The sequence below is a fragment of the Microtus oregoni genome, unplaced genomic scaffold (genome assembly GCF_018167655.1).
Source record: "Microtus oregoni isolate MIOR12 unplaced genomic scaffold, Mior012 000004F_ref0000308, whole genome shotgun sequence".
Lineage (NCBI taxonomy): Eukaryota > Metazoa > Chordata > Mammalia > Rodentia > Cricetidae > Microtus > Microtus oregoni.
The window spans coordinates 34,138,213-34,150,818 of NW_024543063.1; the positions used below are offsets into that span (position 1 = coordinate 34,138,213).

The 12,606-nt window shown below is 51.9% G+C and overlaps 1 protein-coding gene across 2 annotated transcripts in view; it reads right to left on the reverse strand.

Annotated features, from left to right (window-relative positions):
• Crispld2 (cysteine rich secretory protein LCCL domain containing 2) overlaps positions 1-12,606 on the reverse strand; it is a 53,121-nt gene that overhangs the window by 38,483 nt on the left and 2,032 nt on the right. The window contains exons 1-2 of one of the 2 annotated variants that reach the window (XM_041650755.1): positions 7,261-7,276; positions 3-317 (exon numbers count right to left, since the gene is read on the reverse strand). In XM_041650755.1, coding sequence (XP_041506689.1) covers positions 3-242 — 240 coding nt within the window. In that variant the 5' untranslated portion in view covers positions 243-317; positions 7,261-7,276. Of the gene's footprint in view, positions 1-2; positions 318-7,260; positions 7,277-12,606 lie in introns of those variants that run through there. The other variant, XM_041650754.1, reaches the window with a different exon arrangement.

Genomic DNA, 12,606 nt, shown 5'->3' on the forward strand with positions numbered 1-12,606 from the left:
ACCATATACTCCATGTTGGAGGCAGAGGGATATACCTGACCTCGCAGCTTGTTGTGCAGCATGAGAATCTCCTGGCGGTCAGACCAGGGGATGGCCCTGCGCGCCCGGGAGTGTGGCTCAGCCTGCTGGTACTTGCTCAGCAGCTTCTCCAGACTCGTGGTGTTGGGAAGGAAAAAGGCCTGTGCTCCACACGCCAGCAGAGCCAGCCCCATTGGGACCACAGTACTTAGAAGACAGCTCATGGCCCCACGCTTGCAGCCACGCTAAGGGGACAGGGTAGCCTGGGCTCCTGAGGCAGGGCTGGGTACTAGAAAGTTCTGGAAAGAAAAGAGGAAACAGGAGACAGCAAGTTAGAATTAAGTCAGCTCTGCCCAACACCACCAAACCAGCATAGGAAGGGCTTTGTCCCTTTGGCCAAAGTCTCCCGTAGTCTTTGCTCACACAGAAACGCCTGGTATGTACCTGTCCCATGGGCTTGGGACTGTCAGGAGCAGGATAAACAGAGGCGGGGAGGGAATGGAAGGTGAACTAGAGTTCCTGAGAGAGCTGCTGCTGTCCCAGGAGGCAGGGAAGAGTCAGGGTGCCCTGACAAAGTCACAGTTCTCACCTCCCACCCTGGAAACTCTCCAGTGTCCCATCAGCGGCTCTCTAGTACATCAGAGTCAAGCCTGCCTGCCCTGCTCAGCCAGGGGACCATGGAAGGCCCACTGGGTGCAACGGCCCAGCCACCAAGAGTGTAGAACATTCAGAGGGCCCAAACCCTCTCAGATCAATCACTACTATATAGGTGCATCCCCACCTGCACATAGTCAGGTCAAAGTGGCATGTCACTGCCTGTCCAGCCTGGGACCGTGACAATGCCCCACTTGTGTTGCTTTGTGCTGAAGTAGCATGAAGGGTAGGGCCCAGAGGTCCAAAAGCATGGATTGCCATGTGACACTACTCTGCTCAACCAGATGAAAAAAACCTAGGCCTAACTAAGGCATACACAATCAAAGTACAATCAGTAAGGGGGATAGGAAATAGACTGGTGACAAGGAAGGGAAAACGGAGTGGAGAATTACACAGCGGGTAAAAGGAGCCAGATAGGGTTATGCTTTGGTCTTAATAAATACAGCATGGAGCCGGGTGGTGGTGGCGCACGCCTTTAATCCCAGCATCACACCTGGCAATACAGAGGCAGGAAGAGGTGTGTCTCAGGTGTTGCTGGGCTGTAGCTGTAAGGAACAAGAGGGAGGAAGACAAGAGACCCCACGACCTGGTGCTTGGTGTCAAAGCAGTAAGCCACAAGCATGGGACACAGGGACAAGCCCAGCATCCCAGCCTGTGGGGAACATTCCCCACCCACTACCCAAATAGCTGCATCAAAACTAGAGTCAGGGCCAGATGTGGTAGCATATTCCTGCATTCTAAGGCTAAGGCCAGAGATCACGAGGTCAAGGCCAGCCTGGAGTATATTTTGAGTTCAAGACCAGCCTACACTGCTTGACAAGATCTTGTATCAAAATAAAAAATTAAGAGGCTGGAGAAATGGCTCCGTAGTTAAGAGTACTTGCTGCCCATTCCTTGGTACTGCATATGTATATCTGCCTTTTCTACCATTTTCACCTGTGTGTGACATGTGCTTGTCATGGGGTGCACAGGGAGGTCAGATGACGACTCGGTGTAATCAGTGTGGGCCCCAGGAATCAAACACAGGTCATCCAGCTTGGAGGCAAGCACCGTTACCCACTTACTAAGTCTTCGCATGGGCCCCAAACCTTTTGTGAAGGAGGCACACGTGCTGTCCTGGGTCACCAGAACTGAGCAACGATGAGCTGATCCAGACAAGGAACCTTGGCGGCTTCTAGAAGGAGTCCTGCCCTTCTCTAGTTGCCCTGTGAGCCCCTGGCTGCCATGGCTCTCCATTACCCAGAGTTGTGATCCTATGATTCCCACTCTACAAAAGGGACAGAGCTTGAGTTAAGATGGTTGTCCAACATTGGACAGCCAGAGACGGGAGCTGGGGCTAGAGGGGTGGTCATCCTGTTTCATGACACTCTCCAGAAGGGCTCTTCTTTGAGTGGAGAATACCAATGTACTCACTCAGGGACAAGGACACCCCAAAGCATAGCAGCAAGGCCTGGCTCTGGGGCTCTGGCATTCCAGAAGTCCTGCCTCCTAGGAAGGATGCTGGGAGGCTGCGCACGTGGTGACTCTGTAGCCAAAGGCTCCTAATGTGTCACCCCAGGGAGATGAAGAAAGCCTCTGGGATACTCGCCCAGGACATGCCCCTCTTTGGCAAACACACACGCAGTACCATCTGTGTTGTGTCCCTGACACGCTGTGAGCTGCCCTCTCCAGCTGCAGCCGCATCCTCATTCCCTTGGCCTTTCAGCTGGACACAGTAAGGCACGGGGCCCCAGCTCCCCCAGCATCTGGGATAAGGCTCACATTCCCGGTATCTTCTCTCTCACCTGCTCCTCCCTGGCCTCACCAAATTCAATACCCTCACCTCTTTTCTTTTCTCTTCTTTCCTTTTCTGCATACAGTGTGCATGGGTGCGTGTGTATGTCCCCACATGTTAACATGCATACCCACAGGTATCCACGCATGTGCAAAGGTTGATGTCAGAGGTCTTCCTCAATCCCTCTGCACCTTATCTGTTGAGGCAGAGGCTCTTGCTGCTTCATCTAGTCTGTAAAGCCAGCTTGCTCCTGGGATTCCGCCTCTGTCTCCTGTGTGCTGGTATTACCAGTGGCTGCCACACCTGCCCAAATTTTTTTTTTTTTTTCGAGACAGGGTTTCTCCGTAGCTTTTGGTTCCTGTCCTGGAACTAGCTCTTGTAGACCAGGCTGGCCTCGAACTCACAGAGATCCGCCTGCCTCTGCCTCCCGAGTGCTGGGATTAAAGGCGTGCGCCACCACCGCCCGGCACCTGCCCAAATTTTACAGTGGTCCTAAGTGACCCGAACCCTGGTCCTGACGCTTGCACGGGGATCTATTTACACACTGAGCCATCCCTCTGACTCTCAACACCATTTCTAGAGGAGCCTCCCCCTACCAACCTTCCGACACTCTATTACTCACCAACTCCGACTGCCCCCTGGGGCCTGCAGGCCCACACAGCCAAGAGGATCTCTGCATGATCTCGCTCTCTTTTGCTAGAGTTACAGAACAGAACTCAGAAGACCCCAGGGAGCTAAAGCATCCAGTTCCCACAATAACAAGGCAAGAGGGATACAGGAAGCTTAAACCATGCTTTAGGATTCCAGGGCCAATGATGAGACTCAGTTGTGAAATCAACTCTCCTGGAATGCCTACATTCCTAGGGCTGGGCATGCACTGGGCCATGACTGTGGATCGAAGGTCTGCAGCCCCATTTTACAGCAGACAAAGCTGAGTCCTGTATGCATTAAGAGGCTTGGGAATCTGGGTGGCCAGTTGGAGGGGGAACCAGGGCTGGAAACCCAGCTTCCTCAAGGCTTGAGGACAATGCAGCTGCCGTCATATTAGCCCTCCAGTGACCCCACCAGTCCCGGATGGCACTTGATGCCATTCAAAGCTCTAAAAGAGGTTTTGTTGAAAAGCTAGCAAAGCCCCTGGTCCAGAAATGAGGGGCCGACGGGGAAGGTTGTTAGATCATGCAGCCCAGCTGCTCTGTGTTTGAGGAAGCCTGCCAAGAAGATGTCAGAGCTAAGACACCAGCTGCTGGCCCGGCCTCTGCACACGCTGTTCCTTCAGCCCAGCCCCTGACCCCAGCATGCCCGCTGCCAAGCCCGCCAGTGAACTTCTGCTCACCATGGGCTCCCCTTCCTGGAAAGCCTTGTGGGAATTAATCACTCCATAGACCTGTCAGCCTGCTCACCACCGAGTCCCAGAGCCTGTCTGACACATCTCTGCTCGATAAATATTTATGGAATGAACGGGGAGGGGCATGCCTCCTTCGTTCTGGATCAGAGGAGCCATATAAGGGCTGTGGTCCACGGTGGACTCTGTTGGCTGTATCCTGGGCTTCCAGGAAAACAGAACCTGGGTTCAATCCCTGACGTTGCCCCCCACCAGCTGTGTGGCCTCAGACAAAGCATCCAGCTTCTCGGGGATGCATCTACATATACAGGGAGGCTCTCTAAGTCCCACATCTTCGAGTGATAGACATAATGAGTTAGTCCTACTGGAAACACAACGCAACAGGCTTTCAAAGGCTTAGACTGGAACTTGGGACTCAGCTCAGCCAATAGGGTGCCTAGCCTCTTGGTTCCACCCCCAACACAGGAGGTAGAGGCAGGAAGATCAGACATTCAAGGCCATCCTCGGCCACATAGTAAATTTGAGACTAACCTAGGCTACATGAGACCCATTCTCAAACAAACAAACAAAAGAAGGCTGTTGGGACCAAGGGCTAAGAGGGGATAGGTCTCCGTGTAACTGTTATTTCAAAGTCTTACCTTTGCCTTAGCCAAACGGAGCCTTAAAATCCTGTTAAACATCTCATGCTTGAGAGAAAGGAAGCCCCAGTATTCTTGACTCAGGTATTAGCTCAGGATAGCCTTCAGCCTGAGCTACATGGCTCTCTGGGGAAAAAGTCCCAGGAGGGCCAGAGGGTCAGTGTCACCGCCTGGCTGGGAACCACCCAGACAACTGTGCACGGATATGAAGCTCAGCATCTGAGAGCCCACTCCTCTGTCTGTCTGGGAGCTGCACTGCGCACCTCTCCCGCTAGCTGCCCACAGCAAGCTTCTTAAGTGTTAGACACTCAAGCGGACGGCCTGTTCTGTGGCACTCCCCCACCCCTTTGGTGCACATGTGCCACTGTGGCCAATTTCACGCTCCCAATCCGCGTGAAGTCACTGAAGACAGTGTCCATAGGAAAAACCACCGCAGTTGCCCACCGGCCATCCACCAGCTCAGGGCACAGACCGTGAGATGCAGCCCAAACAGCCTGAGCTGTAAGACTCTGCTGCCTTTGGTTCAAATGTGCCTTCTTCAAGTCTGTGTGAATTAGCCTTCATGGAGGTGCTGTTATCTGATTTGTGAACTATCAGGAAATTGTCAGCCCCCACGAACTGATGGGCAAGTCCTGGCACACTGAAGACTGGTGAGTGCATGACCACGGTGATGACCTGGCCGAGGTGTGACGGGTGGGGATGGCCCAGTGGGTGCACGCTCCTTCATTTCTGGAATCTCATGTGTCATCATCGCCACAATGGACAGGGTCACTGATTTTACGAGCCCATTCCACAAGGGGGGAAGGAGCTAAAGACAGTAACAGCCCAGCCACGGTCATAGGGAGGCCTGAGGGGCAGGACCAGTTTACTCCTTATACTCCAGCCTCCCATTATCCATCTCACCCAGGCAGCCACTCTGTCCCACTGCCCCACATGGATGCGATGCCTCAGCCCAGAGCCCTGCTCGCTGGACAGCCACTGAGCCCACGCGGCGGGGCTTCCCCGGCTCTGCTCCTCCTCAAATCTAACAAAGAGAGAGCTTCCATCTGAGGAGAAAGCCAAGGACGGATCAGAGTCATACCCACAAACCACCCAGAAATCCCGGGAATGAAGTGTGGCTGGGAGGAGGGACACTTAGCCCCACTTCCAAGCAGTGATCCCAGGGCTAAGCAGAGAACACAGAGAACATCCCGTTACAGATGCCTGGGTGAGCAGCAGAGAGCAGGCTGCGGTGTCTCCCCCTCCTCACTGGATCCTGTCTGCTTTTTGACAGGATCGAGGTCAGACTCAAGGGAGATGACAGGCTAGCTCCGTCCCTGCTGGCCACCCCCCACACCACCCGAGCTCTCCACACCCAGGTACCGGCCAGCAGTGTGCACTGCCTCACAGCATACTGTCCTCTGTGCCCCAAGAAAGAACACAGTCCTTAGAGGATTCGTGCAACAAATCTGGATGCTTAATAGACACAAGATGCTAAGCCAACTTGATGGAGTGTCTATGTGGCACTGGGAAACAAGCTCCAGGCCTCTCTCGTGGTTGTTAGGCAATCTACCATGGAGCTACATCCCTGGCCTTCTCTTCACATCTCATTTTGAACCAGGCTCTCAATAAGACATCTAGGCTGGCCTTGAACTCGTAATCCTCCTACCTCAGTCTGTCCAGTAATTGAGATTCAAGGCCTAAAACATTATTCTGGACTAATTCTGGACATAAATAAGACTCAGCCAACAAATGTTTAAACTATTTTGTACTGAAGCCAAGCATGATCAATGCAGGCCAAGATAATATGGTTTTTTTTCAAAAAGTCAAATTAAACGCCCAGATAATAAATTAGGGTATTCTTAAAATAATAACCCATGCGTAACTCCTAGGTCTGACTTCCTTCTACTGATGTGTGACGGTCTCCCTGACAACAACACTTCATATCAAACTCTGGATGAAGGAAAAGAGCCCTCCATCTTCAAGGAAAAGGAAGTGACTTGTGCCAGAGTCATGAACAGTGCGGGAAACATGTCTGAGTCAGGCCTGGATTCAAATCCTACCCTCCCAGAGGGCCTTTTCCACAACTCTATTTCTTAGGAATACAGCTAGACTGGGCCAGGATGAGTGCAAAGGCCCCACGAATCAATGTCTGTCTGGTCAGTGCCCACTGTATCTCTTTCTGTGCTCCTTGGTAAATTGGAATCCCAGATGGACTTTGTTTCGAAAGACAGGCTACAACCTGGACTAGCCACACAGCCCCTAGGACTGCAATGCCCCTAGGAAGGCAGAACAACTTCAACAGGGCAGAGCAAGGACCAGAACATGTAGTCTCCTCTGTAGGGCTCCCCAGGAAGGGAGGTAACACGCAGCCAACACTGGTACCAGGATCTAGGCTGGAAAAGGCCCTGAAGAGGTAGGGTGGTGGCCCCTGTCTTTGGGGTGGAGAAAGGATGAAGGCGTGGAGGCGGTGCTACCTGAATGGACCAAAGTCCTACATAGAAAAGAAGTAAGGTTATAGGCAGCCAGGCACTTCGAAGGTCACTGTGAGGAGTCCGACTTCTGCCTAATGCAGAGAGGAGCCTCTGCAGGAAGTAAGTGCTGGCTGAGGTCTGGATTAACTTTGGAAGCCAGTCCGTGTGCAGCAGACCAGCAACGCCTCACCTTGGCGTGTGGCACAAAGCCAGCCAGACTCTGAGGATTAAACACACACAGTTCCTTCATGTGAAGTTCAAACCTGGCCTGCACCATTAGAAGTCTGGATATGGTTACCCTGGGGGTGGGGTGACAGGAGGGCCCTGAGAGACCTCTGTAGGCTGGCTGGGCTCTGTGGCCTCATCTGGGAGGAGATTTACCTGACAGCAGATGAGTAATGGCCCATCGTCCCTTAGATGTTGAGCTTCAATGAAAGCCGGGTTTGTTTAAGTTTGCTCAGACTGTTTGAAAGACGAATTACAAGAGGCATGAATGGCCACTTGAAAACCTCACCAGCACACAGGGGAGAAGCGCACCCACCCTAGCCTGGGCCCTTAAGGGTCTCTAGGCTGGGACTGGCCCCAACAGCCCTGAAAAGTAAACGGAGAGGAAGGAGTCCAGATAAGGGCCCGCCAGGCAGCGCAGAACCTCACCCAGACAGGGCTGGGTTCATCTCCTAGCTGGCAGGGCACTTTGTCCCACATCGCCAAGGCCCTGATGAAAATATCTCTTGCTGCTCGCCAGGCTGCCAAGGTCCTGGAAATAAATAGCATGTTCAGCCGTGGAGGATCGCCAGGATGTGTGGGGAAGCTGTGCGCGTGTGTGGTGACAATGCTGCTTGTTGCAGATAGGCCTAGTGTGTGTGTGCACACGCGTGTGTGTTGTGTATGTGTGTGTGAGTGTGCGTGTGCATGTGTGGATGCTCTTCAGAGTCATACACCTTATTTGTTTGTTTACATTTTTGAAACAGTTTCCCACTGGCCTGTGACTCGCAGATTCACCTAGGCTAACTGGCCAGCAAGCCGCAGTGCTAGGACTGCAAACACATGCCACCACACTCAGCGTCGTTGAACTCGGGTTCTTGGGCTTGTGCAGCAAGCACTTTGCCGATTCAGCCATCTCCGCAATCCTGCAGCTGGAGCAGCGCTTGGCTGGTGCAAGGCTGGCTTCAGAGCAGGTAAGTAGATGCACCCAGCAAGGTCCCCGGCACACAGAGCCACCACGCATGCTCTGGAAGGATGCCAGACACTTGCTGGGGTTCCAGAGCATCTGGAATCAGCCCCGCACATGGAGCGCCACCATGCGGGGCATGCTTCCCAAGAAAGGTTTTGGTTTGGGCTTATTGGTTGCTACTAAAGCAGGCCTCCCACATGCTGCAATGCTAAGGGGACCCCAGCCCCAAACACGAGAAGGTTTCAATAACCAAGTTCCTCCAGAGGCAGGAGGATTAGCAGATTCAAAGCCAGCCTGGGCTACATAGCAGTACCTGTTTCAAAGACAAGAACAGATGCCAACTGCACTCCTTGGTTCAGGTCTGGGGTGGGACCTGGTCACCTATGTTTCTATTGAGATTACAAGGGTTGCTGCTGGTCTGGGGACTCCACTGAGGGAATCGCTGTTCTAGAGAGCCTGGCTGTCTCCTCCTTCCCCACCTCTGGTTTTGTTCTATTATTTGTTTGCTTCAGAAGAATCTTCACATAGCCCAGGCTAGCCTCAAACTCATTCTGTAGTTGAGGATGATGTTGAATTCATGATCCTCCTGCCTCCGTCTCTAGCACTAAGATTAAAGGTGTGTGCCACCATGCCCTGTTTATGGAGCACAGGGAATGGAACCCAGGGCTCCGTACGTTCTAGGCAAGTGCTCTACCAACTGAGTCATTACATCCGCAGTCCACCTTACCCCACCTTAACCCAACATTTCCAAGACTCCAAAATTTCCAGAGTTTGGCTGATCCCTCTACCACCTGCCCAATCCTAGAACATATTTCGTGTTTCATGCAGGAAGGATTGCTTTGAGTGTTTGAAGAGATTTATATTTTCAAGTCATTTCCTATTCCCTGCCACTCAGGAAGACTGATGAATTTTGCTAGGGGATAAAAACTAGACCAGAGCAAACCATACAGTGGCCACTGGCCAGCTGGGCACAGCACAGGCCAGAGGTGTAGAGGGTTGGCCCATAGTTGGCAAAGGAAGTCAGGGCATGGCATGGCGCGTTACACAAATGACTCCACCTGATGCTTTTACCCCTCCCCCCGTAAGTACAGGGCTCCAGAAAACCCCATATTCCCAGAGTCCTTGGGGTATCCTTACTGTGGCACCACAACTTATTCTAGAGAAAGCTACATCCCCAGGCAAAGGACTCTAATTCCTTCATGACTTGCTCCTAGGTAGTGGCTCCTTAGTGGTTCAACCCATGATAGCAAGATAGACCCTGAGCTACCCTCGTTTGAGCTGATCCTTCACCCTAGCCATCCCCATCCCAGGTCTGTGGACCTATACAGAGCTCAGCCTAGCGTGGTCAGCAGCTCCTCTCAGCCCACTCCCTTTCCCTGCAGCTGAAACACGATCTCTTTGGCCTGGTGTCCCAGGCCCACTCCACGAAGGGTCAGAAGACACAGGCTTAATGCCAGCCCCACTCCTCGAGAGCAAGTGCGATTCGTCCCGCCTGAAAGAATTTTGGGACAGGGTTAGCTCTGGGACCTCTGGCATACAAGCAAAATGGAACCGTGGCTGCCTTTTCTTCTGGAATGTTGCCATTCAGCATCCAAACATGACACTTTCCAGAAATTGGATTGAAAATGCGGGCTTTCAGAGTTTGTAAGGTTTTTTTTTTTAATGATGGTCCAAAAGTTGCAAAATCCCTCATTAGGCCTCCCCCGCTCCCAATTTTGTGGGTTTTTCCTAAGCTGACGCAGCACTAGAAGCCAAGCAACCTTCCTTCTGGCTGGATCATCATGTCCCCATGGCCTGGAAAGGGGGGTGTCTGCCCGAAAATACCACAGTTGCAATCTGGGGGTGGGAAACAGAGCAGGGCTCCCCCAGGGCAATGTCTCAGACAGGACTCTCAGTGGGTTGCTGTGACTCAGGCCAAGACGTCAGCCCTGCCACAGAACTCCAGGCCACAGTGTCTGCCTTTACCCACCACGGAAGAGCTCACTGCCATCTGGGTGAGAAAGCCAAACTGATGGTGCTTCCTCACAGAGGATGAAGGAGTCAGCTTTCTCACCATTAGACATCCAATGGGCACGTGACCTGCTGTCTCCTCAGCATACACATCTACAGAACCATGTGCATAATGTTCCCAGAATACTAAGCAGGGCATTTGCAGAAGTATGAGAAGAAATATATGCTCGACAGAGGATGGGATATACAACCTAGAGGTACAGCAGGTGCCTGCCTAGAATCCCTCAGTGAGGGGCTGGGATGTAGCTCACTAGCAGAACACTGGTCTTGCATGCCTTTTTCCAACCCCAGCACAAAAATGAGTCATGGTGATGGCACACCTATAATCAATAAGAGGGTTGACCTGCCTGGGCTACATTGTGAGTTCCAGGCCAGCCAGGCCTACACAGTGAGACCCATCTCAAAACCAAAAAGAAAGAAAATGCTATAGAGAAACCATCACTTTGCACACTGAAAAAAAAGCAGTAAAGCCAGGTATGTTGGTGCATGGCTTTAATCTCAGCACTTGGGAGGCAGAGACAGGTGATCTCTGAGTTCAAGGCCAGCCTGGTCTATAGAGCACATTTCAGGTCGTCCAAGGCTGCATTGTAAATCATTGTCTCAAAAAAAAATGCAGTAAATATATTCACATATATGCTACCAAATGGATGGATCTTGACAATGCCCAGGCACAAACACTAGGTGGCTGCAGGATTCTACCTGTGAGAAATGTCCAGAATGAGAGAAGGTCCAAAGACACCAAGCAGCGATAAGTGCTGGAGGAGAAGCCTGAGGCACAACTGCTCGTGGACACAGGATGTTGAGAATGTTCTGGAATCAGATTGTTGCACTGGCCATACAACACTACCAATACGCTAAATGCCCTCAGCTGTGCACTTTAAGGTGGTAGCGTTTTTGGAGGGCTGGAGAGATGGCTCGGCAGTTAAGAAAGAGCACTTGCTGCTCTTGCCGAGGACCCGAGTTCGGTTCCCAGCACCTTCACTGCAGGATCACAACCATCTGTAACTCCAGTTCTGAGAATCTGATGCTGCTCTACCCTCCTTGGGCAATACTATTGTGGGCACAAACCCACATTTAGACAAATACATACACATAAAAATAACTAAATAAGTATTTTTTTTTAATGGGACATTCTGAACCGGGTGGTGGTGGTGCACGCCTTTAATCCCAGCAATTGGGAGGCAGAGGCAGGCGGATCTCTGTGAGTTTGAGGCCAGCCTGGTCTACAGAGCAAGTTACAGGATAGGCTTCAAAGCTACACAGAGAAGTCCTGTCTCAAAAAACAAACAAACAAACAACAAAAAAAGTGGTCCATTCTGGGGCAGTGAGATGACTCCATGGGGAAAGGTGTTTGTGCCAAGTCTGAAAACCTAAATTCAATCATGTGCTTGGATCTACAAAGATAAAAGGAAAGATGGAGTCCCACAAGTTGTCCTTTGACTTCTGCACACGCACCCTAGCATGTACATACCTACATACATGCACACACACACTCAATAAATAAATACGATTTTTAAATTAAAAAAATAAAAATGACAGATTTTATATGTATGTGTATTTTATACTCTTTCAAGAAAATAGAACAAGGCTGGTTCAGAAAAGCCTGGACTCAGTTCCTAGTCATGTGACGGTCCTTGCCTGCTCTGGGGCAGGGTGCTCTGTTGGGGACATTGCTGGGTAAGCTAACTCTCCATTCAGTGAAATGATGGCGCCAGGCTGCACTGCAGTCTCCCTTCCTGAAAAACCACCGAGCCATCGGCCCTCTTGATTGACACGGGCTCTGCACATCTGGGACTCATCAAATGCAGTGAGTTTAAAAAAAAAATTAAGCTTCCAGTTCCCAGAGTAGCAGACACAGAGGCACCTCCCCTACGCACAAATTACACTGGTGACAGAGAAGAGCCTCGCGCCAGCTCCCACAAGGCCATGGTCAGCACCAGGGTCGTGTCCGTAGACATTTCCTGTGTTGTCCACGCAAGACGAGTGCCATGTGGGAGCTCCGAAGGTCCCCACACTCTCCTCTGTCCACCTAGGTCCTCCCCCTGCGCCTGCAGACCGACCCCACCCTTCTGCAGCAGAGAGGCCAGGATCTGGGAGCATCACTGACCCAGGTCACCAGGCAAGGCTTTCAGTGTGCTGGCCACACCCTGGGGAAGAGCCCTGTCGTTCCCTACTCCCACCCACCCCCACCTGGGGCCAAGTGCTTGGAGATGCTAAAAGCACCCTTATGGCAGAGTGAGAGAAGCGTGTTTGTACTTGGCAAAGCAACTTCCTCTGAACCTGCGAGTGGGGGGAGCCCAGCTAGAGGCGAAGCACTCCCTAGGCTCAGCTGTTTTGTGTTCTGCACATGCGTGCACTTTAAGCAGCAGGGAATGGGGCGTGCCCACTCGCAGGGCGTGCTGAGATATATTGTTCGAGGAAACCCTGGACATAGTGGGTCACAAGATGTTCCAGAGAAATGCCAGGTGCCAGCCTTATGGTAACTGTCATTGCTGGTCCCTCTAGGAATCAGCACCTCCCTCTGTGTTTCTCCTCTCTTGTCT